Here is a 24,190-nt window from a genome sequence, read left to right as displayed (position 1 = left end):
CAGACATTATTGTACCATTTTAAATATTTGTGACAGTATTTAATGGCACAAATAAATTTAGCTATTTCGTGTGCTTAACCTTTACAGACACATTTCTTCAAAGCTAGGATAAGCATGAAGTTACAAGATGGGTGGATTACATTGTTATTCATTGTTATTCCTTGAATAATTGAAGATGTTTTTCAACAACAGTAACATTATACTCAAGTCAGCGTGGAGCATTTGTAACGACACTAGACCGTAATATACTATGCCTGAAAACGGACACATTTTATACGTAACATGGACAAATATTGTATTATAGTTTCCTAATATCATACGTCCATGGCTGATTTTTCGCAAATCTGAAATGGCAGAGTTGTTAAAAAAAAAAAAAAAACGGCCGGTGTTCAGGTGTTCCTCCTTCGGGGATGACGACGACGACAGGAGATTATTATGCGAAGGGGGAAGAGGGATCGAAAACGATAGTGCTGAGCATGTCTCAGGCCCCCATGAGGCAGTGTGTGATCATTGGTTAGATGGTGCTTTTCTCACGTTTATTACTTATTTGTATCCGTTTCACAATGTATATTTTGCTAGAGTTTGCGTTCCTGTGTAATAAAAAAAATCAACTCAAAGCAGACAGACCGCCTGATGTTATAATATTACGCCATAGGCTGACATTTCCATAGCAGCCATTTGCTGCACGTCTTGCGTACACGCATGCGCGGTGCAGCTGCGCCCCCTGGCGTTTCCGCTCTACTTTGCTCTACTCAGAGCGGCGCGGATCTGAGCGAGCGCAGGGTACTGGATCCGCCGATGCCCTGGCCGCGTGGGAGGTGACCGGCTACTGCTGTGTCTGCCGGAACGGGGGCTGAGATCCGGCGTGTGGCTGCCGGGGATGCTGCGCGGAGGCGCTGTTCTGGTGGTAAGGAACGGGAGATGGTGCCGGCCGGTACGGGGGGGGGGAGGTGGATCTCTGCTTCGCAGCCCCCCGGTTCGGTCCGGTCCGGTCCGGTCCGCCGCTGTCCGGTCGGCCGCTGTCCGGTCGCTTATCGTCCCGAGGAGCCGGGCGTGCACGTGCAGGGGGCAGCCAGAGGGCAAAGCGTCACGGTGGATGGGGACACTGCTGGACAGGGCGCTCATGTTCCCAAGCGGCTCACTGACATCCTCGCAGCCAGCGGGGGGCTCGGCGCTCGCATGGCGGATGTTGTAGTTTCTTTCTTCCGAGCCCGGCGTGTGAGAACGATTAGCCCAGCTGTCGTGCGGCTGAGAAGCTGACGGCGCCGGACGTTTTAACGGTGAAAGGTGTCCGACAGCCGGTTAACGAACTCGGTGCGCCGCTGATGCGGCGTTTTGCTAGGTCAGGGGAGCCGCGGGCACTGCAGTAAAGACGAGGACAGAAAGCACTTTAGTGGTATTAGTGAGTAGAAAGGGCAGTACCAGTGCCAGTGCTCTGCACGGAACGGAGCTATTAATAAGCATCATTCACTAGTTACTGACGCCGAGCTAAGGACTCGCGAGTCCGTGAGCTACTCGCTGGGGCTCAGAGACACAGACACGCACTGCGGCTGCTGGCTTAGTTCAAGCTTCTGCATTGAGTATAATATAAAACCAAACACTGCGGCGGCAAAAAAAGTATGTTTATTTGCTCTGCACCTTGCAGTTAGATACGGGCTGTGGTAAATCAGACTATGTCTAGAAAATGTGGTGCTGCGATAAATATGGCATCGCGTTGCAGAGCAGCCGGGCTGCACACGACGCTTCCTTTTCGTGATCTAAGGTTAACTAATTTACCCTCAGCCCTCCGCAAGCCAGCCCCCCTCTATGCCAAATGACGCTTTGATTGTTTGACGTTGATCTGGGTGGCATGCGGCGGAGGTGTGTCTGTAGTCCGCTTTCTCATTGGCCACTTGCTGTCTCTTTGTGTCCGTTTTCGTCTTTTTCATTGGTCAGTTGCTGTCCCTTTGTGTCTCCTCCACCTCGAATACTGATTGACCTGAATAGTTTTTTTTCCCCCGTGACCCAAAGAAAGAACATGAAGCTTGGAGCATTAGATCATGCTTATACAAAGACAATGCTGTATCCCATGCTGCACAGGATGCCTGTGTTCGCAAGGTCACCAGTTCAAATCCAAATGTTGGCAGAGTGATTGGACCCCTGAATAAGGCCCCTAACTCCCGCTTGCTCCAGGGACGGTCTGACCCTGCATCTCAAAAACATAAGTCACTTTGGTGCCTGTGGAAATTAGTGTGGCCCTGCTAAATAACCTAAATGTAAAGACCTTACCAACCAATTGCTGGGTTAACTGTAATCAATGCCTGAAATAGTCCTCAGAAGATCAAAGGTGCCACACTGTCTTCTGCAGCTGATGGCGCTGCCCACAGTGTCATTTTAAAGCTGGCATGTTATTTATGTTAATTCATTTAGCAGACATTTTTGTCCCAAGTGACATACGTGTCAGGATTGGCAAATGGGCTTTGCTGAAGGGCCCCGCAGGAGCACCGTTACTGTGCCGGCTGTGGGATTTGATTCACGACCTTCCAGATATGGATACAGATCCCTGAGCTCCTGAGCTGCACCCTGCCAGCTTCATGCATGCTGTTGTTTTCTGCCGTGTGTCACTACGTTGCGTGTCTACCGTCTTTACGGATACATTTGTCTGAGGTTCCTCAAAGAACCGTGTTAGTCCCTCGTGTTTATGTGCTCTGCTCGGACACAGTTTAGCCCCTGTGGAAACCTTAGTCAGTCTCGCCGTGTAACATGCTGACATCCGAGCGCCTCAAAATGCTCTTCCTGGAATTCACACACGTGGTTTGTGAGCTGGCAGATGGTGTGATATCAATTCACAGGGCTGCCGGATGCTGAGTGCGATGCAGTGAGTGGACATTCGGGACATAACCACACACACCTCTGCATTCAGCCAGCAGAGTCAAACTCCCCACCTCTGAGATTTGCCCATTCATTAATTCTTAAAGAGTTTGCCCACAAGTCTGACCTACTTCTAAAGGTAGTCACATGAGGCTGTTGCTTTAATTATTCATTTTTATCTTTAGTTACATCAGAACAGGGTTTATATGCTGAAAATACAGTGTGTGAGCAGCAGTGAGAGTGAATGCCCCAACGCATTAAAGCTGCATGACATTCAAACATGTTCTTGACTTACTGTCTTTGATCTGTCTGTTTGAGAGGCAGCCTTGGGCATGTGTGCGTCTGTGTTTAATTTGGTCGTTGTTTGGGTGATAAGTAACGCAGCCGGGAGTGACCAGTGTAAACCGGTCTGGCTTTAAACTAACACAGCCACAGCTTTTCAGGACACGGTTTGCACCACCTAGCAGTGTAAACGTGCCTGGTTATTGAATAACACTGCCAAGCTGATTAATCACGAAGATGCTCCTGATGATTTGATTAACTGGATTATCAGCACAGTGTTTTATTTGGACAGCCTTCCCCTGGTCACATGACCTGTGAGCATCACTGTCATCGCATGTATGCAGGTGACATTATGGCTTTGAGCTAAGGCAGCTCTCTGCCTCTGTGGGAATACTCGTGCTTGGTAAGATCTCTGTATGGCCGTTCTTATCCAGCTGCTTCTGCCGGTGAGCGCCAGAGTTTAAGGTTGAACGGCAGGTGAGAGCTGGTGATGTGCGGCAGAGCTGCATGGGCGTGGGTGGGGTTAACACTGATGCTATGGCTGAGCCAGTTCTCCTTCTGATTCTGTTTTAGGTTTGGCTATGCCATCCGTAAACAAAAATCACCACGGCAACAACCTAAAACCAGATTTTTTTTTCTTTGTCAGTGGGGCCTGAGAAGTTTGTCTTTGACGCTTTGTGAGCGCTTTGGAGCTTTGAACCAGGGTAGAACCGTGTAGGGGAGAGCTCTCTGGGGACTGTGAGCTTTATAAAATGGGAGCAGAATACAAGCAGAAACTGCATCTCTTTCATACATAAGTTAGTAGGTCATCTCAGAGGAAAATGTCAGTGGTTGCGTTACCTTTACATTTTAGTTTAGCAAAATTCCAAAAAAGTTTTTGCACCATATTTTTGATTATCATGATATTTGGCATGTGAATTACACCTGGGCCTGTGCTCTCTGACCGGAGGTGCCACTGATTTCCCTGCACAGGTCAGTATCACAGGCCTGTGCTCTCTGACCAGGGGTGTGACTGCTTTAACTGCATAGACTGGTGTGCTGGGCCTGTGTACTCTGACCAGGGGTGCGACTGCTTTAACTGCATAGACTGGTATGCTGGGCCTGTGTACTCTGACTGAGGGTGTGACTGCTTTAACTGCATAGACTGGTGTGCTGGGCCTGTGTACTCTGACCAGGGGTGTGACTGCTTTAACTGCATAGACTGGTGTGCTGGGCCTGTGTACTCTGACCAGGGGTGTGACTGCTTTAACTGCATAGACTGGTGTGCTGGGCCTGTGTACTCTGACTGAGGGTGTGACTGCTTTAACTGCATAGACTGGTATGCTGGGCCTGTGTACTCTGACTGAGGGTTTGACTGCTTTAACTGCATAGACTGGTGTACTGGGCCTGTGTACTCTGACCAGGGGTGTGACTGCTTTAACTGCATAGACTGGTATGCTGGGCCTGTGTACTCTGACTGAGGGTGTGACTGCTTTAACTGCATAGACTGGTGTGCTGGGCCTGTGTACTCTGACTGAGGGTGTGACTGCTTTAACTGCATAGACTGGTGTGCTGGGCCTGTGTACTCTGACCAGGGGTGTGACTGCTTTAACTGCATAGACTGGTGTGCTGGGCCTGTGTACTCTGACCAGGGGTGTGACTGCTTTAACTGCATAGACTGGTGTGCTGGGCCTGTGTACTCTGACCAGGGGTGTGACTGCTTTAACTGCATAGACTGGTATGCTGGGCCTGTGTACTCTGACTGAGGGTGTGACTGCTTTAACTGCATAGACTGGTGTGCTGGGCCTGTGTGCTCTGACCAGGGGTGTGACTGCTTTAACTGTATAGACTGGTGTGCTGGGCCTGTGTACTCTGACTGAGGGTGTGACTGCTTTAACTGCATAGACTGGTGTGCTGGGCCTGTGTACTCTGACCAGGGGTGTGACTGCTTTAACTGCATAGACTGGTGTGCTGGGCCTGTGTGCTCTGACCAGGGGTGTGACTGCTTTAACTGCATAGACTGGTATGCTGGGCCTGTGTACTCTGACCAGGGGTGTGACTGCTTTAAATGCATAGACTGGTATGCTGGGCCTGTGTACTCTGACTGAGGGTGTGACTGCTTTAACTGCATAGACTGGTATGCTGGGCCTGTGTACTCTGACCAGGGGTGTGACTGCTTTAAATGCATAGACTGGTGTGCTGGGCCTGTGTACTCTGACTGGGGGTGCGACTGCTTTAACTGCATAGACTGGTATGCTGGGCCTGTGTACTGGTGTCGGGGGGGTTAACAGAGGCTTGGGGTTGTGGAATGTTGCTAAGAAGTGTCTCTGTGTTTCAGGCTTTGTGTCTGCACCTCGCTTAGAGTCTCGCTATGGATGCTACACTCTCCTTCAGCTCCCAGGACAACTTCCTGCTGGCCGGCTGTGCCGATTCAGGACCAGGCTGCTGGAAACACCCCAGCGAAGATTCTGTGAGTGGGCAACGGCATGTACTGTACTGTAATCGTCCATCCATCTATTCCCCAATTACTTATCCAGTGTGCAGGCTCATAGGTGGCAGGCAGCAGGGGGACTAACCCGGATGGGCAGAGTGAGGGACACCGACTCACTAACCCTCTTTGGACTCGTCCCCCAGGACCGTAGCTGCAGCCCTTCAGTTCTGCGGTCTGTGGCCAGTGCCTGGAAGGAGGGACTGCTGAACCGGAAGAGGCCATTTGTGGGCCGCTGCTGTCACTCCTGCACCCCACAGAGCCAGGTGAGCTGCCTCGGGTATAACCATAACCTTAACCATGACACTAACCCAGGGGTCGGCGACCTGCACCCCTCTGATCCAGGTGAGCTGCCTCGGGTATAACCATAACCTTAACCATAACACTAACCCAGGGGTCGGGGACCTGCACCCCTCTGATCCAGGTGAGCTGCCTCAGGTATAACCATAACCTTAACCATAACACTAACCCAGGGGTCGGTGACCTGCACCCCTCTGATCCAGGTGAGCTGCCTCGGGTGTAACCATAACCTTAACCATAACACTAACCCAGGGGTCGGGGACCTGCACCCCTCTGATCCAGGTGAGCTGTCTCGGGTATAACCATAACCTTAACCATAACACTAACCCAGGGGTCGGCGACCTGCACCCCTCTGATCCAGGTGAGCTGCCTCGGGTATAACCATAACCTTAACCATAACACTAACCCAGGGGTCGGCGACCTGCACCCCTCTGATCCAGGTGAGCTGCCTCGGGTGTAACCATAACCTTAACCATAACACTAACCCAGGGGTCGGTGACCTGCACCCCTCTGATCCAGGTGAGCTGCCTCGGGTATAACCATAACCTTAACCATAACACTAACCCAGGGGTCGGCGACCTGCACCCCTCTGATCCAGGTGAGCTGCCTCGGGTGTAACCATAACCTTAACCATAACACTAACCCAGGGGTCGGTGACCTGCACCCCTCTGATCCAGGTGAGCTGCCTCGGGTGTAACCATAACCTTAACCATAACACTAACCCAGGGGTCGGTGACCTGCACCCCTCTGATCCAGGTGAGCTGCCTCGGGTGTAACCATAACCTTAACCATAACACTAACCCAGGGGTCGGCAACCAATGGATAGTGGAATATTCATTCATCTACATATATCATCAGGTTCCCCAAGAGCTTAATATTCCAGGAGAGGAAACCTGTGATAATGTTAATGCTTAAAATACAAAATACCTGCTTGATCACAACTGTAAATGTCAAATATATAAATTACCTGTTCAGTATACTTTTTGTGTCTGTGCATCTTTAGATTGTACAAAGACATTTCGATTTTTTAAGGAAGATTGCCTGAACTTTCATTGTTCAGGTGGCTTCCCAGTTTAGCACAGTTTCTGCCAGTTTTGTGTTGCCTCAGGAGATTAGAAAACACAGAAATCCCTTCACTTATGTTGAATATGTTAGAGTGTTTTATCAAAGTAGTGGAACAGCTGTGTAGCAGCTGTAAGAATGGTCTGGGATGTGCCATTATGTTCATGAAACTTCTGGTAAAATACTGGTCCTTGAAACTTCTTTTTGGAAGGACTTGGATTAGCACTTCCAGGATTATACTCTCATTAAAAAAATGTATTACTTGCCAACAGAGGTTTTTAGGGTGATTAATATTCTTAGCCCAGATCTACTGAAGCAGTATCAGAATGTATTCACTGGCGAGTCTTTTGAGTACTTACATAAGTCACTCTGGCTGAGGGCATCTGCCAAATGCTGTAAATGTAAATGAAACACTGAAAATAATAATGTTTGTTTACACTTTGTTGCTGGTGTCATATTAAAATGTTACTAAACTGTCTAGAATAAATTTCTGCTTCCAGTGAAATTCTGTGGCTCCAGTGGCTTTCATTTTGAAAACAAAATCTGAATGCAGCTCTCTTCAACTGGACCGCCAAGCCGTGCTGTAACCCTAATCCTAAACCTAACCATAAGCCTAACAGTAACCGTAAGCCTAACCCTAACTGCAAGGCTAACCCTAACCCCTAACCCTAACTGTAAGCCTAACCTTAACCCTTCTTCTGATTCATTCTCTTAGGAGAAGCTCTTCAACTCCAGCATCCCATCACTTGGCCTACGCAATGTGATCTACATCAATGAAACGCACACCAGGTATGATGCTGCTCTTTGTCATCCCCTGGAGGTACTGGGCCATCACCGCTTTCTCATATTAATGTGTGTACCATTCATCCTCAGTGAGTGATAATGCTGACCGTAATGATACTGACTTTAGCATGGTGGTCTTCTTGCTGCCCTCAGGCACCGTGGCTGGCTGGCCCGGCGTCTCAGCTACGTCCTCTTTGTCTTGGAGCGTGACGTCCACAAGGACATGTTCGCCCGCAATGTGGTGGAAAACGTGCTGCACAGCAGCAGGTACGCCGGCTCTCGGGCTGCATGCTGGGGCCCCTGCTAGTCGCCCCGCTTTGAACATTGCCCCCCTTTCAGTGTGGAGAGGGCCGTCACAGAGGTGGCTGCAGAGACGCCACCTGTCCTGGCGGAGCCCGCGGCAGAGCAGCAGGCCATCGTCAGGGTTAGGCGAAAGGCCCGCAGTATCCTGCAGGAAATGGTGGCCAATATCTCGCCCGCTTTCATCAGGTAGGGCCCGCCCCCATAAGAGAGGCAGTCAACCAGCTGTGCTTGTCACCTCTCGTTGCTGCTTGGTCAGTATTAGAGCATTAAGATGTGACATCCCCCAGGTTGACGGGCTGGGTGCTGCTGAAGCTGTTTAACGGATTCTTCTGGAGCATCCAGATCCACAAGGGGCAGCTGGAGATGGTGAAGAAGGCGGCGACTGAGGTGAGCCTGATATGCTCCCTGGGTCTCCCCCCGCCATCCCTGTTATGTGGCCCCTGGGTCTCTAGGGTTGGGGGGTTATGGTATCAGAGTTAATGGTTATTAGTGGTTTGGGAAATGCTAAGGTGTGTGTTCTGCATTTCAGCAAAATGTCCCCCTGGTCTTCTTACCTGTGCACAAGTCACACATTGACTACCTCCTGATCACTTTCATCCTCTTCTGCCACAACATAAAAGCCCCTCACATCGCTGCTGGCAACAATCTCAACATCCCCATCCTAAGGTGAGGTTCCCCCCCTCAGTTCGGGCACCCATCTGTGAAAGGTTAGAGAGTGTCTGACACAAGCCCTTCCATCCATCCAGCACGCTGATCCGCAAGCTGGGCGGCTTCTTCATCCGGCGCCGGCTGGATGAGACTGCAGATGGGAAGAAGGATGTCCTGTACCGCTCCATATTGCACACGGTGGGTCTGTACCACTTGCTGCTGCATGTGGTAGGTCTGCAGTGCTCACTGTCACACATGGTAGGTCTGTACCACTAACTGCTGCACATGTTGGGTCTATGCCGCTCGCTACTGCATATGATGGGTCTGTACTGCTCGCTGTGGCACACGGTGGGTCTGTACCACTCTCTCATGCATGTAGTGAGTCTTGTACTGCTTGCCGTTGCACATGGCGAGTCTGCACATGGTGGGTCTATACCACTTGCTGCTTCACACAGAGGGTTTGCACCGCTCCCTGCTGCACATGGTGGTCTGTACCACTTGCTGCTTCACACAGAGGGTTTGCACCGCTCCCTGCTGCACATGGTGGGTCTGTACAACTTGCTGCTTCACACAGAGGGTTTGCACCGCTCCCTGCTGCACATGGTGGGTCTGTACCACTTGCTGCTTCATACAGACGGTCTGCACCGCTCACTGCTGCACCCAGTTTTTGTTTCTGTGCTGCTAAAACTGCATTCCTCTTGACCTTTCGGTACCTGTCACCTGCCTCCAGAGTCCCACAAGCTAAGTAAGCTGGGGGGGGCTCCGTTTAGCGCTGTAGTACACCACCGGCTTTGGAGGTTTCCACCCTGACAGGCATCAGCCTCTGCTCTGCACGCTGCCACTAAACTTTTGGGATAGCCAGGTCTTTTCAGCATTTCTCCTGCCATCTGATCCAACTCACCACCAGATGATGATCAAGCTCCTCTCTTCACCGTAGTAGGGGTTGCACAGACTAGTTGACTAGTCAACAAGTTTACTTCTCTGCTCTGCGATGACTCTTTAAGATTGACATTGACTAGTCACTGATCACATGATTATGACATTAACCCTCTGGGGACTAGGGGTAGGGAACACACTTTCATTCAATATCATAAGCTTAATTCATGGCAGATAAATTATTTCTTATATATTTGTTTTGGCATTACACATACTTTAATTTTAATGTACTTTGGGATTATGTCAGATATATGGTAAGTTTGTAATTTGACATCAAAGTATAGTCATTGCAAAATCCAGTTTGGAACACCTGCAGAAATACTATATAAGTACATAGTAAGTTTGTCTTGATCCCAGATATCTGATCACCAAAGTTTTGGCTACATAAAGATGGTGTAGTTGCAACATCCATCCATCCATCCATTTTCCAAACCGCTTATCCTACTGGGTCGCGGGGGGTCTGGAGCCTATCCTGGAAGCAATGGGCACGAGGCAGGGAACAACCCAGGATGGGGGGCCAGCCCATCGCAGGGCACACTCACACACCATTCACGCACACATGCACAATTTAGCAACTCCAATTAGCCTCAGCATGTTTTTGGACTGTGGGGGGAAACCGGAGTACCCGGAGGAAACCCCACGACGACATGGGGAGAACATGCAAACTCCACACACATGTGACCCAGGCGGAGACTCGAACCTGGGACCCAGAGGTGTGAGGCAACAGTACTAACCACTGCACCACCATGCCGCCCCTTAGTTGCAACATTCAGTTGGATAAATAAATAAGAAAAATCTAACTCATGTTACTATTTTTGGGCTTCTTCCATTGAATATGTAGGAGTTCTCATATGTATGCATGAGCCATTCACACCTGGTCACATCCTAAGGCTAACTTTAGTGGTATGAGACTGAAACTAGAAATTGTAAACTGGATGGAGTTAAATAGCAAAACGGTTGAAGAGGCATGGGGATTTTTTAAAAGCACCTTGTTGCAAGTGCAAGAGGACGTCATACCTGTTTCCAGCAAAACTAAATGTTTAGATGATTTACTAAGGAAATTAAGAATAAAATCAGGAGGAAAGGGCTCCATTCCACAAATGGAAATTAACTAATGATTTCAAAGCTAAACAGGAGTATCTAAGTCTACAGATTGAGTTAAAAAACAACATTAGAGACTCTAAGAGGAATATAAAAAGAAAAATTGCATTGGAGGCTAAGGATGACAATAAAAGTTTCTTCCAATATTTTAACTTCAAAAGAGCTGTAAAAGCTGAAATCACTAATCTGCAGGATAGCAAGGGCCTTATAATTGAAAATGAAATCGGTATAGTAAATGATTTTAATGATTATTTTACATGGGTGTTCACAGTAGAGAGCGTGAGTAACTTACCACCATTTAGTATGAATACAGCGTCGTCTATGACTAATATATGTATAACTGAGGCTGATGTGGTACTAAGCCTAGCTCAGCTCAAATTAAATAAATCGCAGGGCCCTGATGACATCTTACCTATAGTTTTAAAAGAGATGAGGGATATTATTAACCTACCTTTAACTTTACTGTTCCAGAAATCGTTATCTGCTGGTGTGGTACATTCTGATTGGAAGTGTGCTAATATAACACCCATATTCAAAAAAGGGGATAGAAGTAATCCAACAAATTATAGGCCAATCAGTTTAACTAGCATTACTGGAAAAATAATGGAAGCTATAATCCAAGTGAAAATGGTAGATTACCTGGATGCAAATAACATTCTGAGGGATAGTCAACATGGATTTAGAAGAGATAGATCCTGTTTAACTAATTTACTTGAGTTCTTTGAGGAAGTTACAAGAGAAATTGATCACAAAAAGGCCTACGATGTGATCTACTTAGATTTCCAGAAGGCCTTTGATGTTGTCCCCCACAAAATGGCTCTTGTTTAAGCTCAAAGCTGCAGGGATTTTAGGAACTATAGCAGCTTGGATTGAAAACTGGTTAACAGACAGGAAGCAGCGAGTAGTTATTAGAGGCATAATGTCACAGTGGGCCTGCGTTCATAGTGGGGTACCGCAGGGTTCAATTTTAGGACCACTACTGTTCCTAATTTACATTAATGATATTGACACCAATACATACAGTAAACTGGTTAAATTTGCAGACGTCATCAAGGTGGGTGGTGTAGCAGATACTGATCTAGCAGCAGAGAGGCTACAACAGGATCTGGATTTAATTAGCAACTGGGCTGATACCTGGCAGATGGAATTTAACGTAGATAAATGTAAGGTAATCTATGCAGGGAGAAGAAATATAAAGTACAGATATTTTATGGGTTCCATTGAAATAAAGGTAGCTGATTATGAGAAAGACCTCGGTGTGAATGTTGATGCTTCCATGTCCCATTCTCACCAGTGTGGGGAAGCAATAAAAAAGGCCAATAGGATGTTGGGTTATATCTGTAGGTGTGTTGAGTATAAGTCAAGAGAGGTGACGCTACGATTATATAATTCCTTGGTAAGACCCCACCTAGAATATTGTGTGCAGGTTTGGTCACCATACCTTAAGAAGGACATTGCTGCCTTGGAAAGGGTGCAAAGTAGGGAGACGAGAATGATTCCTGGTCTTAGAGAAATATCTTATGAGGAGAGGTTAGCTGAGCTGAATCTGTTTAGCCTTGAGCAAAGGAGACTTGGGGGGGGGGGGGGGGGGGACATGATCCAGGTATACAAGATTCTAACAGGTCTGGATGCTGTTCAGCCAAATGGCTATTTCAGTATTAGTTTAAATACTTGCACTCGTGGCCATAAGTGGAAATTAGCAGGAAAACATTTTAAAATGAATCTGAGGAAGTACTTCTTTACACAGCGTGTAGTTAGAGTATGGAATAGTCTTCCTGCTAGTGTAGTGCAAGCTAAAACCTTGATGGGCCGAATGGCCTCCTCTCCTTTGTACATTTCTTATGTTCTTATGCCCCCCCTTTTATGGTGCTGATGGGGATGTATCTGGATCACATTTCACTACTGCATTAAAGACACATTCCTCTTGATCTGCCAGTACCTGCCAGTTGCTTCAGGAGTCCCAATAGCTAACCAAGCTGTGAAGGTCTCCTTCAGCCTGTCAGCTCCCTTTACCACCAGTGTCCACCACCGGGTGTGGCGATTGCCACCACAGCAGGCACCAGCAACCTTATGGCCACAGGTCCACACAGCTGCCTCAGCAATAGAGTCCTGGAACATGGCCCATTCAGGCTCGATATCTCCTGACTCCCTCAGGATGCAAGAGAAGTTCAGTTGGAGGTACGAGTTGAAGTTCTCATGAGCAGGGGTCTCTGCCAGACACCCACAGCATGCCCTCGCTATGCGTCTACCAGATCTCCTGCCATTGGATCAAACTCACAAACAGATGGTGATCAGTTGACAGCTCAGCTCCTCTCTTCACCCAATTGTCCAAAACATGCAGATGCAAATGCATTTGCAAAATGCAATTACAAGATCAATCATCGAACTGCGGCTTAGGGTGCTCTGGTGCCAGGAGCCTTATGTTCGAACATGGTGTTCTGTTTAATTCAGCCTGTACTGTTTTCTTCCCTCCTTTCCTTTTTTCATGTCCTTCTTTCTGTTTCTTCTGCTCTCTGCCTCTCTCTGTTCTCTTCTTTCTTTTCATGTACCTGTTTCACTGTTTCATTCACTCTCTCTATCTCTCCCCTGTCTAGTACACAGAGGAGCTCCTCCTGCAGCAGCAGTTCCTCGAGTTCTACCTGGAAGGCACGCGTTCTCGCAGTGGGAAGCCATCCCCAGCCCGAGCCGGCATGCTCTCCATTGTGGTGGATGCGCTCTGCACTGGCAGTGTACCGGATGTACTGCTTGTGCCCGTTGGCATCTCCTACGACCGCATAATTGAGGAAAATTACAACAGCGAGCAGCTGGTAGCCACCCATATCTGGCTTACACTGTATCAGTTGGGGCTTACAGCACTGACGCACTGTCCGCCCCATCACCAACTGTAACAGCAGGGCCCAGCAGCACTGACCCACTGTCTGCCCCGTCACCAACTGTAAGAGCAGGGCCCAGGAGCACTGACCCACTGTCTGCCCTGTCACCGACTGTAAGAGCAGGACCCAGCAGCACTGACCCACTGCCTGCCCCGTCACCGACTGTAAGAGCAGGACCCAGCAGCACTGACCCACTGTCTGCCCCGTCACCGACTGTAAGAGCAGGGCCAGCAGCACTGACCCACTGTCTGCCCCGTCACCGACTGTAAGAGCAGGACCCAGCAGCACTGACCCACTGTCTGCCCCGTAACCGGCTGTAAGAGCAGGGCCAGCAGCACTGACTCGTTGTACTCTCCCTATTGATGTTTAATTGATGAATCATGCTCCCATATAGCAATGCACTATCCTGATCTGTCTGTCCCCATCTCTGTCCTCAGGGCAAGCCGAAGAGGAACGAGAGCCTGTGGGGTGTGGCCTGTGGAGCGTTTCGGATGCTCCGGAAAAACTGTGGCTGCGTGAGGGTTGATTTCACCCAGCCTTTCTCCCTCAAGGTGGGGTTAGAGTTAGGGGTTAGTGTGTGGGCTTAGGGCTACGTTTGCACAGCATCTCTCTAACTGATGAGTTGGCAAATTATGATAGGGTTTCATGCGTTTGTCTGCTGAGTGTGATAGTACATTATTTAAATTCGAATGCGGTATTTACTTGTTCCTCAAAAGATGTAGGGAATGAGGCTCCATTAATTTCATTTGAATGTATCACATATTTTAGAGGTCTTGGAGGTGTTCATGGTGGGCACCTTGAAAGGAAGTGATGTCATGGCATTTCCTGTCGTCTTCTCCAGGAGTACCTCGACACCCAGCGAAGTCGGCAGCTTCCGGTGCCTCTGTCACTGGAGCAGATGCTGGTTCCGAACATCATCGCAGCCCAGTACGCCACCCCGTCCACGTAGCGGCCTGTTCTCACAAGGCTTCCAGGGTGATGAATCTGCTTTGTCCATCTCCTGACCTTTCTTTGTTGTGGCAGCACAGGCCGGACCAAGCTGCTTTCGCTGGTGAGGAAGAGGAGCAGTTTGATGGTGGGGACCTCTCAAATGAGCCCTGCAGAAGACACGTCATTGCCAATCTGGCCAAGCACGTGCTTTTCAGTAAGCCGGTACCCCATCCCCTCCCTGTTTCTGCCTTCCAATTCCATGCTGAAGCCTGAGGGCGGTGCTTTGACTCGGCCAATTGCATTGTTCTCTGTCCTGTGATGTCGGTGGCACTAGATGTGAATGTGGCACACGGTAACACTGGTGTGTAAACAGTCACCTCCTGCCTTTTATGGTTCTGCTTAACATTGCTTTACCGGTTCATCTGCCTTTGCTTCCTGTCTCTGCCTCTTCAGCGGCCAGCAGATCATCCGCTGTCATGTCGACACACATCGTGGCCTGTCTGCTCTTGTACCGGCACAGACCGGTACGGTTGCATTTTTTCTTAAATACCTTTGTGCCTGTTTCTGTCACAGTAAGATAAGATGAGATAAGACTATCTACAACAATGTCTATAACCAGATTTTGTGTGGCAGCTTCCAGGCAGAAAATATCAATAGGTTGAAAATAGACAAATAAAGCAAGATTTCTGACGATATATAACATAGAAAGCACTCAGAGGCAGATAAGTAGTGTCCCTTTACGTGAGCATACTGCCCCTGTGTACAGGGCATCGCCTTGTCCCGGCTGGTGGAGGACTTCTTCAACATGAAGGAGGAGATTCTGTCTAGGGACTTCGACCTGGGCTTTTCGGGCAGCTGTGAAGACGTGGTCATGCATGCCCTGCACCTGTTGGGCAACTGCGTCAACGTGACGAGTGCCGGCCGCAACACCGAGGTCGTGGTATCCCCCAGAAACACGGTACCTGCCCTCTTCGAACTCAACTTCTACAGCAATGGTCTCTTCCACGTCTTCATCGCCGACGCTATCATAGGTACAGCCCGATTACGTGACTGCCTGTGTCCTGTCCATCATTCAGTTCTGAATGAGACGCTATAATGGCATGACAGACAAAATAAAACCTGGTGGTATGTAGCGTCACTTCTCTTTCCCAGCGTGCAGTGCGCTCGCCCTGCTGAGGGAGTCTGAGGCTGAGCCTGGCTGCAGCAGGACGCTGCTCAGTCAGGAGGCACTCATCCGCCGGGCCGCTGGTCTCTCCCACTTCCTGTCCAATGAGGTGGCCGTTGCCTTGGTGAGCTGAAGCCTTGGGCCGGGAGGAGGTGGAGCCAGTGACCTTTGGGCAGCCCTCTGCCTGAAGCTGTTCATTGATCCATCGTTTCTTTGGCCTACAGCCCTGTCAGATGATTTACCAAGTGTTCCACGACGCCGTGGGCCGGCTGGTCCAGTACGGGGTGCTGCACGTCGCTGAGGTAGGCCTCAGGTTCCGGCGTCTCTAAACCCCATTCAGGAGACAAGAATGGCTGCAGTGACTTTAGATTGTCCTGGTCTGTCCTCCTTCATATGACTGGGTAACCCCTTCACATTGACGAGGTTTAGGGGCAGAACCTCCCCATGAATGTGACAATGCAGGAATCATACTGGGGCCTAAACCTAACCCTAACCCCTTCACATTGACGAGGTTTAGGGGCAGAACCTCCCCATGAATGTGACAATGCAGGAATCATACTGGGGCCTAAACCTAACCCTAACCCCTTCACATTGACGAGGTTTAGGGGCAGAACCTCCCCATGAATGTGACAATGCAGGAATCATACTGGGGCCTAAACCTAACCCTAACCCCTTCACATTGACGAGGTTTAGGGGCAGAACCTCCCCATGAATGTGACAATGCAGGAATCATACTGGGGCCTAAACCTAACCCTAACCTTATTCCCTAACAGTCTGCTGGCCTAAACAATAATGCAAGTCTGTTAATTACCAATATCTAAACAAACAGAACTGTACTCTACACTTTGCATGTCAAATTACTTTGTCATTTCCTATCAAGACCTTTTTATATATTATATAAATTTTATGTCCCCGTATGTACAAAGTTACTACTGTCGGCACTGGGAGCATTACGTTTTAGACTCGTTAATAAAAATAAAACAGCAGTGAAAAGTTAAATAGTTATAGTGAGCAGCACAAGATTCCACAGTGACAAAGACCGTTAATACGTGAGTGACCCTGGTTACTGAGACAAAGAGGAGCGCCATCCTGAAACCTAGACTTTTAATACTATAGTATGCACTTAAAATATTATGTATTTCTAATATTTATCGATAGATTACAATCCTGCATCCTCTTACAGTCACTCAAGAAGTGACTGAAGCTTTTGGCCAGGAGATGACGTCATCAGGTGGTGTCCAACTTTCTTTGGGCGCTTCGACCCTGAATCACGACGCCCTCCACTTGGCGGGTCGGCAGCGATGGCCAGTCACTGCCCGTCCTCTCCTAGCCTCCAGCTTAATTCCTCCCTTCTACTCCATAGCCAACAAGAGGCTCTCTCTGCTGCCTCGCCCAGCCTGCGAGCAGCCTTCTTCCTCTCCCTCCCTGCCATTCCCAGCGCTGTAAGGGCCCTCCAAACTGACTGTGCAGGAAAGCCTCTGCAGCCGACCTCAGCTGGGAATAGCCAGGCTTGCCTCCCTTTGTCTTTACACTGCTGGACCAGGTCCTGATATTTGCTGCTCTTCCATTCTAAGGCCTCGATGCATCCATCCTCCCATGGGACCGTTAATTCAATCAGGATGATCTTCTTGGCCTCATCAGACCATATGACCTTGTCAGGCCTCAGGGAGGTTTGGACCACCTGGGGAAAAAGGAGTTTTCTCCCCACGTCCACCCTCATCTCCCATGATAGAGCTGTGAACTGGAGGCCATTCATGGTTTTCTTGGAGGATGGTGGTGTCTCCCCCACCCTGACGAGTTCGATAGATGCTGCAGGTCTCGTGAGAGTTTGACACTTTTTCTGTCTCTCCTGCTCCAAAATGTCAGCCAGTGTCCTAAGGACCTTGTCATGGTGCCATCGATATCTTCCTTGGCTGAGCGCAGTCTTACACCCAACCAATATGTGCGGCATTGTTCCTCTATCTCCACATAACCTGCACAGAGGCACCTCCCTCAGCCCCCACCTGTGCAGGTTTGTTGGTGTTGGGAGCGTGTCATACACTGATCGGAGCAGGAACGAGATACGGAAGGGCTCCAGTCTCCAAAGTTCAGGACAGGTGATCTTGCGTTTTGGCAGGTCCCACTTCGTCCAGGCCTCCTGTGATCCAAGCTCAACAGCTTGAGACATTCTTCCCTCCTCTTCTAACTGTCGAATCTCAGCTTGGCCCATGCCCTCCCCCACTGCTGGAAATGGATTGTTCCCGATGCATGGGTTCCCGATGATGTCCTTCAACTTCAGGGTCTTTTCTGCCTGAGCCACCACTGTGTCTGCCCCCCATTTGCGTCCAGATCGTGTAGTGACACCCGCACCTCGGACCTTCTCATCGGTGGAGTCCCTGAAGGTCATCACAGCCCTGCCCTTTGCCACCTTGAACTCTTCAATGGCTGATGATATGGGTAGTTGTAACTGGCCAGACCTAATGTAGAGCTCTACTGACGTGAAGTTGGGGGGATACCAAGTCATTTACGTAGGTGCTTGTTGACTCGCCGTTCGATTCCTTCCACTGTAGCCATTGATACTTCATAAATTGTCTGAAGCCACAAAAGTGAGCAGAATCTACCCCAGCTTTGGAGTGAGGTTTTTTTATTTGTGATTGAGGTGCTTAGAATTCCAGAATTTCCCCCTGGGATCAATACAGTAGATCTTACTCTTAAATGTTAGGTGTTCATCTGTGAACATGTTTGACCTCTTTATTCTAAGGATGACCAGGAAGAACTCAGCCCTGGCGCCACTGAAGAACCCTGGAACCAGCGGTACCCCGAGCCCCTCTCGTGGCGCAGTGACGAAGAGGACGAAGACAGCGACTTTGGTGAGGAGCAGAGAGACAGGTACCTGAAGGTGAGTGTTGGTTGTATGAAGTTACACTGCAGCCCAGCAGAGGGCACTATAGGGCACATCATGGTTTTGCTGCCACTTTGCCTCATTTTTCTTTTTTTCTCCCTGCCCTCCACTGCATGCACCGGCAGCTGAGCCCGTCCTCTGAACACCAGGAGTTCATTGCATTCCTGCAGCGGCTCTTGAGCCCAGTGCTGGAGGCTTACGCGGGGGCGGCCATCTTTGTGTTAGGCCTGGAGCAGCCAATCACAGAGAGCGACTATACCACACAGCTTTTCCGCTTCCTGCTGGCTCGCACTGAGAAGGGGGTCGCTGCTTACGGTGAGATTTCAAAAATACAGCTAATAAATTTCTATTCCAAAATAAAGCTTTTGCTTTATCAGTGTTTTTAAGGGAAACCATCCTGAACCCTACCGGACTTCTTATTGTCAAACAACAATGCTGTGTAAGGGGCCTGAGGGCATTGTGGAGCTCAGCAGGTTAGGGTGCTGTGCTTATGATCAGAATCCCATGGCTGGCAGTGTGACGTCACCGCCGGGCCCCTGGGAGAGGCCCCTGACCCCCAATCGCTCCGGGGCCTGTCTGACCCCGCTTCTCAAAGCCATACGTCACTTTGGATAAAAACATCTGATACATTAATGCATGTAAATGTTAGAAAATAAGCGGAAGGCAGAATGTTCTGTTTTGACTGTAGTTTTATTGGTGTGGTTTCAGTTTTTGAAACATTTCGGTTTCTGGCAGGGAATTGTTTTTTTCATTGAAATTCTGCTTCTTTGTCTCGTTTCAAGGGGAGAGTGCAACGCACTACCTGGTGAAGAACACCGTGAAGACCTTCAAGGAACTTGGGGTGAGATCACTTCATCTCCAAAGTGCACTTCATGTATTGTGTGATGTTTTTTTGAGGGAAATATCCATCCATCCATCCACCTGCTGTTTCCTGTCGTACACTTTCTCCTTCCTTTAAAAGACAATGTATGTGCAAGGCGAGGCTTTCATCAGTGTATGTTTATAAGGAGGGACTGGACCTTAACTGGCAGTATCACAAAACTAGCCAGTCGGGTGCTGATGTATCGTAGCCACCTGTGAGTCATGCTAATTTTCTACGCACATACACTGTACTCTTTGTAGGATGCTGTAAGGAATTCAGCTTTGCAGTAGATACTGCGCCCTTCCTACATTACTGCAGAACTGCACTTAACTCGCACTGCCGGCCGTAACCAGTGATATGAACACTGAAGCGCGTGAGCTCTGTCATCTTTAGCTGATGGGCCTGCAGAGAAACCCCCTGCGTGGCTCTTATGCTGTGAAGTCTTGCTCTTCCTCCTATTCCTCCTCTTCCTCCTACCCGGCCATAGGTCCTGAAGGAGAAGCCAGGGGGTAGAGTGGTGGTCCTGGAGCTGAGCAGCACCTTCCTCCCCCAGGCCAGCCGCAGGAAGCTGTTGGAATACATCCTGAGCTTCGGCCTCCTGTAGGGGGCACAGTGCCCCCTGCCACCGGCACATGGAGGCCCACCTCTACACTGCTCACCACTCTGTGAAGGGCTTTTGCTGGCTACTTAACACAAACAATAAGGTGCTAATCTATAGAAAATCTACCTGAAAGTGCCTTTATAGAAGCAGCAGAAGCACCAGCTGGGAGGGCTTAGCCTTTAACACGCCCCCGGAGATGCAGGCAGATCTTAAGCATTTGTGGTAGAGAATGTAACACCCTCATGCTAATTGGCTATTCTAAAGGACAACCTGCTTTTGTAGAGAGCGCCCATTTTGACCTCATCTCCATAGAGACGCCACCACCCAATTAAGTATTGGAGTGCATTCCCCCCCCCCACAGGGCGGTGCAAAGTGGCATGGAGGCTTGGGCCCCATGCGCTGGTGCCCACCGCAGGTCGCGGAAACACTGCAGCTGCCTGTGTGGGTCTGCGTGACTTTCTCATGCATAGAGGCTGCAGCAGCCACATTACGGTATGTTATGAGGAAATGGTGCATATGCTTAGAACTGAACTGTGGGTATACTAATCATTTTCCCAAGGGATAATATAATTAATATAACATGACTGTAATAATTCATACAAAAACCCGTGAGTGGTTTTTGCTTTTGTGTGTTTATGTCTGGCATTTTCGGCTAAAAATGTGTGCCAGTAACTACTGGTAAAGTCTACAGGCAAATGGGTCTCGTTCCTTGTGATTTCAGTCCCTGGCTCTGAATGGCATTTTATGTTTAGTTCTTATTAGAATAACAACTAGCTGTAGAATTTACATGTTTTAACTGCTGAGTCCCTGTCGCGCGCGTGGTCTGAGTCGCGCGCGTGGTCTGAGTCGCGCGCGTGGTCTGAGTCGCGCGCGTGGTCTGAGTCTCGCGGTCACAGGCTAATCCTGGCGCTTAGAGCTGTATGTCACGCCAGGCAGCATGCTGGCCATCTAACCTAACCTGACCTGAGAACATTGACATCTTAGCATGATTTCATGGAAACCCTGGACTGTAGCTCTCATGGTTGTGTTTGTGACTGTCTCCATTGGTTTCATGGTGACAGCATATTTGAGGTTCAAGCCTATAACTGATTTTTTTTTTTTTTTTTTTTTTTTAAAAAGGTATGTATTTTTCAAGAATCCAGGTTCATAAATAAATGCAACCATAGCCTGCTGTAGAATTATAAACATACTTCTCGGGAGCCTCAGAAGAAACCGGTCTGTCTCACATGAGGCCTTTTAGGAGTTAAACAAAGCTGTGAAAATAAATCCGTTTCATTCATGTTGCATTTCTGTGCATGCTTGCGAGACCTTTTTCATCTGACTGGAGTGTGGCTCTGTCACCTGCCTCAGGTGGGGAATGTTTGGATTTACTATCTGGTAAAAGCAATAAGCAGCATTACTTTTATGAATGAGCTACTTTTTATCATGCATATTTTGAGTGACAGCAGCATATTTAAGTACAGCTGTTTCTGAAATTTGATGATTAATATATTTCAGAAGAGTCTCAGATAGCTGGATCAGATCCTGTCTCACTGCTCTACACTATCGACAGCCAAATGATCAATGCATTTACTTTGAAAGTGGAAATATAGCAAAAATGGATAGTTCATGTCACAACTACTGTACGATGTAGCTAAGCTCTCCACAGCATATCTGCGAAGGATTCTTTCACAACATACAGTACCAGTCAAAAATCTGGAACCACCAAGCCTCCTACAGAAGAGAGTGATAGTGTGTCGCATCACATGACCTGGCCACCCGACTTAAACACAATAAAAATGGTTTTGGAGGAGTTTAACCAGGGACTGAAGGAAAAGTGGTTAATGAGAGCTCAACATGTTCAGGACAACTGGAAAGAGCTTCCCAGGAGAGCACCACAGAGGAGACAGCGGGTGAGCCAGTCCCTGAGCAAATTGGAGTTAAGGGCCTTGCTCAAGGGCCCAATGATGGTATCACTCTGCCAACCCAGGGATTTGACCCGGCAACCTTCTGAGTCCTAACCCAAAGACCTGTGCCCCTCCCCAGCAAATTTTTTCTATACGTTCTTCATCAGTGCATAATGTATGTTGTTGTATAGTTTTGATGTCTTAAGTATTCTAAAATGTAGAGAATAGTACAAATAAACCTTTCTGTGGGGAGATGTGCCCAAACTTTTGACTGGTACACTGCGCAGCCTATTTTACTACTGTCTTCCATGTAATGTGACATCTATACAAAGTACAGCCAAGGTAAGAAACAGCTCTGGGGTTTTTTACTAAGGTGAACTAAGCTGTGACCTCTGTATTCACTGCTACAGGAAGCTACTTGCTAAGCTAAACGTCCATCTAGTTTGTTTTTCAATAAAACAATGGATCCAATGCGAGTCCTGACTTTGCTGTGTTTGTTAAATTTGTTTGACTGCAGCTAAAAAGAGCAGAACAGACCCCGTTGGTTATGGTGAAGTGATCATGTGGCACATGCATGGTGCAGAGAGGCTATTGTCCTTAAAATCCTCAGACCTTGATTTGTCCATCTGTGGGTATCCTGTGATGGGTTTAACCCACTAAACTATGCCAATAGTACTTTGGATTCTATATGTTCTTGACTGTCAGGAGGTTATTTTCACAAAGATCCTTAATGACAAAGTCTGTACATTACAGCACCTTTTTGTTACAATTCAAATCAAAGACAAGCAATTTTTTGGAAGCATTGTCTTTGAACTAGTAGTAATCTTCACTGATGGCCAGACTCGGTTGAGAGTGCTAGATGTTGTAGATATACACTCATTTCAGTGCATATCGGCAACTCAGAGAGTGAGACTGATGCTGGCATCTCAGAGGGTAAGACTGACACAGGGATGTCAGAGGGTGTAATTGACAGGTATGTACGAAGCAAGAGAAAGTGGAAATTCCTTGTAAGAGATTCATTCAGAGGTTGGGGTTGCCCTGTTCCTTGCAAGAGACTGGTGTCCAATCCAGGGTGTCCCTGTCCCGTGCCCTACAATAGACTGGTGTCCCATTCAGGGTGTCCCATGCCCCGTGCCCTACAATAGACTGGTGTCCCCTGTCCCATGCCCTACAATAGACTGGTGTCCCATTCAGGGTGTCCCCTGCCCCGTGCACTACAATAGATTGGTGTCCATCCAGGGTGTCCCTGTCCCGTGCCCTACAATAGACTGGTGTCCCCTGTCCCGTGCCCTACAATAGACTGGTGTCCCCTGTCCCATGCCCTACAATAGACTAGTATCCCATTCAGGGTGTCCCCTGCCCCGTGCCCTACAATAGACTGGTGTCCCATTCAGGGTGTCCCCTGTCCCGTGCCCTACAATAGACTGGTGTCCCATTCAGGGTGTCCCTGCCCCGTGCCCTACAATAGACTGGTGTCCCATTCAGGGTGTCCCTGTCCCGTGCCCTACAATAGACTGGTGTCCCATTCAGGGTGTCCCTGTCCCGTGCCCTACAATAGACTGGTGTCCATCCAGGGTGTCCCCTGTCCCATGCCCTACAATAGACTGGTGTCCAATTCAGGGTGTCCCTGCCCCGTGCCCTACAATAGACTGGTATCCCATTCAGGGTGTCCCCTGCCCCGTGCCCTACAATAGACTGGTGTCCCATTCAGGGTGTCCCTGTCCCGTGCCCTACAATAGACTGGTATCCCATTCAGGGTGTCCCCTGTCCCGTGCCCTACAATAGACTGGTGTCCCATTCAGGGTGTCCCTGTCCCGTGCCCTACAATAGACTGGTATCCCATTCAGGGTGTCCCCTGTCCCGTGCCCTACAATAGACTGGTGTCCCATTCAGGGTGTCCCCTGCCCCGTGCCCTACAATAGACTGGTGTCCATCCAGGGTGTCCCCTGTCCCGTGCCCTACAATAGACTGGTGTCCCTGTCCCGTGCCCTACAATAGACTGCTGTCCCATTCAGGGTGTCCCTGTCCCGTGCCCTACAATAGACTGGTGTCCCATTCAGGGTGTCCCTGTCCCGTGCCCTACAATAGACTGCTGTCCCATTCAGGGTGTCCCTGTCCCGTGCCCTACAATAGACTGCTGTCCCATTCAGGGTGTCCCTGTCCCGTGCCCTACAATAGACTGGTGTCCCATTCAGGGTGTCCCCGTCCCGTGCCCTACAATAGACTGGTGTCCCATCCAGGGTGTCCCCTTCAATGTGCC

General features: G+C 48.9%; 1 protein-coding gene across 1 annotated transcript; it reads left to right on the top strand.

Moving 5' to 3' along the window:
- Positions 1 to 723: 723 nt before the first annotated feature.
- On the top strand, positions 724 to 22,406 carry gpam (glycerol-3-phosphate acyltransferase, mitochondrial). The gene is made up of 21 exons (XM_048987169.1): positions 724 to 907; positions 5,450 to 5,581; positions 5,746 to 5,865; positions 7,677 to 7,750; positions 7,898 to 8,011; positions 8,084 to 8,233; positions 8,335 to 8,434; positions 8,577 to 8,713; positions 8,794 to 8,893; positions 13,327 to 13,539; positions 14,043 to 14,156; positions 14,447 to 14,532; positions 14,634 to 14,749; positions 14,989 to 15,059; positions 15,302 to 15,566; positions 15,688 to 15,824; positions 15,925 to 16,002; positions 18,441 to 18,578; positions 18,707 to 18,896; positions 19,364 to 19,422; positions 19,931 to 22,406. The coding sequence occupies exons 2-21, from the start codon at positions 5,483 to 5,485 to the stop codon at positions 20,045 to 20,047; spliced, it is 2,478 nt and encodes an 825-aa protein (XP_048843126.1). The 5' UTR covers positions 724 to 907; positions 5,450 to 5,482; the 3' UTR covers positions 20,048 to 22,406.
- Positions 22,407 to 24,190: the final 1,784 nt, after the last annotated feature.

The sequence above is a fragment of the Brienomyrus brachyistius genome, chromosome 20 (assembly GCF_023856365.1).
Source record: "Brienomyrus brachyistius isolate T26 chromosome 20, BBRACH_0.4, whole genome shotgun sequence".
Lineage (NCBI taxonomy): Eukaryota > Metazoa > Chordata > Actinopteri > Osteoglossiformes > Mormyridae > Brienomyrus > Brienomyrus brachyistius.
The sequence above is the reverse complement of the archived record's forward strand: the minus strand, read 5'-3'. Positions and strand labels throughout refer to the sequence as shown.